A 4,442-nucleotide genomic window follows, 5' to 3' on the forward strand; every position below is an offset into this window, starting at 1 on the left:
TATATCATTATATTCAATAAAGGGAAAACCAACTCATACAAAGGCAGTATTGAATTATTGCATTGTCCATTCTACTTGCCAGCAAGCCTCCCTTCACATCTCAGGGAAGCGTTTAGTCTGATCTCAAACAATGTATTTTAATATTTATGTAATATTATGAAAGACTGATCTAAATCAAAATATTGATTTTCATTTATTAAATTATACATATTAAATTTCATTTATTAATTATTCATATAAAAATTGTAAATTCATTTTACATTTTCATTCCATTATAAATAAAATATTTTAATCTTACTGTTACAATTAACTTTATTATATTACACGAAATAGTTTATTTTCTGTATTATAATGTTGTAGTTCAAGTATAAATTTTATAGCTTTTATTTACAGTTTGAGATAGAAAAATCAATTAAAAATGAAATTGTAAATTAATGTGTATGATTAATTACGTAGTTTTCTAGATTATTATATTTATATACATAGTTTGAACAACAATAATACCAGTATCTTGATAAATTATTTTTGAAAATATATAATTAAATAAGTATATTTTTAAAAAAGTGAAACATTTTATTAACACATATTTTATTTATTTATATAAAATTATTATTAAATAATATTTACAAAATTTTTGAAAAAAGAAAAAATAAGTTGCTTGTACAATCTTCAAATATTAATTTAATATTAATAAAAGCATTAGATTATTTTAAGAGATATTAATATCAAAACATAAAATATTAACATAAGATAATAGAGTATCTGAAAAAAATAACATGGAAACACTGCATAAAGAAAATGTGTACACTACAGTTAATTTTAACTTTCAATCGTTTTGGTTATTTATGTTTGTGAATATATTTTGAAATATGACTATAGTAAAAGAAAGGAATAACAATGTGAATTTTACAAATTATAAACGAAAATATCTAAATTATTTACATTTAAAATTTATTGAATATTGTGAATTTTGGTAATAAATATATTAATATTTAAATGATTGAATTTTTTATTAAAAAATTTAAAAATAAAAATGTATTAAATCAAAAAATTATTATCCTAATAATGTTTCTCTTGTCGTTTTGGTTACTATAAATTTTAAATACATATTTTATGGAATTATTAAAGATTTTATATTTTTTAAAAACCAATAAATATTTCATTAATTACACATTCATTTACCCTTTAACTATGTACAAATGTTTATACTTTGTCCCAATTTAATGCTATATACTGATTTTCTCTTCCTGTTTGCACATCTTTAACTACTTTCACACTTGATAGACAATTTATATTCTTTATATTCTTTTTCAATTTTTAGTATATTCTCTAAATAGTATTTATCTAATAATTTATTGTATTTTTAAAATAACAGGAATAACAATGAATACATTTTTATTAAATTTGAATAAAAGGTTAATTAAAAACAAATACAAAAATAATGTATAATATAACTCCTTATTTTTGTTTCATTACACTTTTTACCAAAAATTATTTAGTCATTATTAATTATACAGATAATTATTTACATACAAATAATTTAATAAATAAATAATTACCAAAGTTTATTTCACTATACTTGAATATATCATGCTCATCATGCCTATGATATAAATAAATCTAGATATGTTAATTAATTATTAATACCAGTAATATAATTTTAACTTAATTTATATATGTTTATATAAAATAAATTTTTATTTTCACCAGTTATTATATATGTAATTTAAATATTAAAAATACACATTTATTTAAAAATATTTTATGTTAATAATCTGAAAATATAAATTTTATTTTAAGTTCAAGGTTTATATGAAGACTAAATCTCAATTTCTGAATTTATAATAAGCACACCTATATTGTATTTCAAGTAAATATAATTAAATATTACGTACAATTAAATTTATTTGAAGTAGAAATTATTTTTTTATAAATATTTTGATTGTTACACATTATTAGTGCAATAATATAATTTTTATATTTTTTATAGATACATTATTTAATAAATCTCTATACATATTTTATGGTACATTAAAAAAGTTGAATTTTTCTTATTAAATATTTATGATAATCAAATAGTAGATTATAGTTTCCTTATCTCACTATTATAAAAATGATTTTTATATTGTATGATTATTCTGCTTTTCCAATTTTCCGACCCATACTTAGTTGTGGAAATGTACCTTTGTTAGGTACTGGATTTAATCGTGAAGATAAATGAATTAGTGCTTCATACAAACTTGGTCTATACATTACATTAACTTCGAAATGTTTTATTTTTTCTCGAATACACCAATTTGTAGCTTTAATAGTATTTTCTATATAATTATCTGTATTAAGCATTGTTCTGTTACCAATTACTATAATTATTATTTCTTTTTTATCTTTATATTTTTCTATATCCTTTTTTATAGATAGTAAGAGATCCAAAGATTCTGACTTACAGGTGTCATACATTAATATATAACCATCTGCAAAACCAAGGTAATGTCTTGCTAACTGTTCACTATTTGTACTAGTTTGTAAAGGTTCTAATCCTGCTGTGTCATAAAATCTTATTTTTTCTTTAATACCTTTATCTGTTTCAATATTTATTACATAAATGTCCTCGATTGTAGGATATATTTTCTAAAAAATCAACATATTAAAAATAAATGAGAAATATATTTTCTATAGATTTTTAAAGTTTCTTAATATTTACTTTAAATATAGGTTTTAATTTATTATATTTACCGACTTTGGTGTAATATTTCCATAAACTAATTGTTCTAGTAAAGATGTTTTTCCAACACTTTTCATCCCACAAATAATTACACGAGTAGTTTTTCCCATAATTTGCTTTTTTCTATACATATAAATGTATATATATATACATACATATTAGTTATTATTAAGCATATTTCAATTTAATTATTATGATTTCAATTGTCTTTGTTCTAAACAATTTTTATTGACATATTTTTATTTTCACAATAGAAAATATATTCATATAGTTTAAGTAACATTTCCAAAAAATATTCATTATATAAAATTCATACTTTTACTTAAAAATCAGCAGTCAAATACATCGAGTAAAGTTTATTTTCATTAAAAAATTGTTAAATTTTTTCATTGTAACTTCTACCATATTATTAAAAACGCAAACCACATTCAGAAAATAAATTAAAACTTAATTATATATTAACATCAAATGGACAAATGTGCAGGAATAAAGTGTGTCTCCATCTATTACGAGTTGAATTCTATACCAACAGCTGATAAAAATATGTATAAAGAGTATAAATTCCAATGAGTAGAAATTCAGTATAAACACTTGTAATGTAATAATAATAATTTACACATTTTCTTAATTTTATTTTTAAAATTTTTTAAATTAATAATATTGTAATAATTAACAGCCATGGCATTAATTAGCAGTTTTTTCTCATAAGTTGCTACAAATTATGAATTGTTTATGTTTTGAGTTGAGTATTTAAAGGAATGCTTAAACTATTATAAAAATAGTGGTACTTGAATAAAAAAATTTGCTTTTATAAAAATTAATAAATATCAATATTTATAAATTCATTTTGGATATTATTGCTAATGTAAATATTAATGATAACTTTTTTTATCCGAAATTTCTTTATGAATATATCTATCAATTTAAATAATTTGAAATTTAAACTTATTGAAAACATAATTATATTATTCATACAAATATTATAAACTTTAATATTTCTAACTTTTACAATAAACTAATTTATAATATGTAAAAAATATTTGAATTTATATTTATTAAACTAAACTTAACAAATTTAGATTAATGTTTTGTATAGAAAATTAAACAATTTCTTTTTCTACAAAACCAATAAATAAATGAACTAAAAAGAAAATCTTATTATCAATACATGTATATCATAAATGTAAAAATAATATCAAAGTGAACATTATTTACTAAAATCCAAAACTACAATTAAAAAACTGTAATATAAAACCTCAAGTGACTATATCATGAATGTAAAACTGTTTCTATATTCTTGAATTAGATTTCGCAGTAATAGATAGAATTTAATTTCAAATGATTACTTTTGTTTAATAGGTCGGAATAGGTGTTAAAGAAGCCTACCATAGCATAAAAAAATTTTGCTTAAAACCTATATTTATATGGAATAGTACTAGATATTATAACTTTAAAAATAAAATTAAAATACCTTTTGAGTTTCAATGACAGATTAATATATATAGAGATAGGTAAAGACCAAAGTTCAAGAGTTGAAGAGAGGTCGTGAGTGAGAGGGGGGGAAAGAGATGGATATGTCAATACCCCATTAAATTACACAAATAGGCTAATAATTTGAAATATTAGATTTCATTGATATAAATGTACTCTATCAAGATTTCTATAAAATTATATTTTATATTCATTTTTACCTTTAAAAGCTAACAATATATAGTACTAT

The 4,442-nt window shown here is 19.6% G+C and overlaps 1 protein-coding gene across 3 annotated transcripts; it reads right to left on the minus strand.

The window, feature by feature from the left end:
- Positions 1–2,084: 2,084 nt before the first annotated feature.
- kappaB-Ras (NFKB inhibitor interacting Ras like 1) lies at positions 2,085–4,241 on the minus strand. 3 transcript variants are annotated; one of them, XM_011504415.1, is made up of 4 exons: positions 4,194–4,241; positions 3,185–3,254; positions 2,734–2,845; positions 2,085–2,628 (listed from the first exon to the last, which is right to left on the minus strand). In XM_011504415.1, exons 3-4 carry the CDS (start codon positions 2,830–2,832, stop codon positions 2,134–2,136), a joined length of 594 nt encoding a protein of 197 aa, XP_011502717.1. In that variant the 5' UTR covers positions 2,833–2,845; positions 3,185–3,254; positions 4,194–4,241; the 3' UTR covers positions 2,085–2,133. The 3 variants fall into 3 exon arrangements, with proteins under 3 accessions (XP_011502717.1, XP_011502718.1, XP_011502715.1); XM_011504416.1 differs by lacking the exon at positions 3,185–3,254 and having other exon boundaries at positions 4,194–4,232; XM_011504413.1 differs by lacking the exons at positions 3,185–3,254; positions 4,194–4,241 and having other exon boundaries at positions 2,734–2,864.
- Positions 4,242–4,442: the final 201 nt, after the last annotated feature.

The sequence above is a fragment of the Ceratosolen solmsi genome, unplaced genomic scaffold (genome assembly GCF_000503995.2).
Source record: "Ceratosolen solmsi marchali unplaced genomic scaffold, CerSol_1.0 scaffold17, whole genome shotgun sequence".
Taxonomy (NCBI): domain Eukaryota; kingdom Metazoa; phylum Arthropoda; class Insecta; order Hymenoptera; family Agaonidae; genus Ceratosolen; species Ceratosolen solmsi.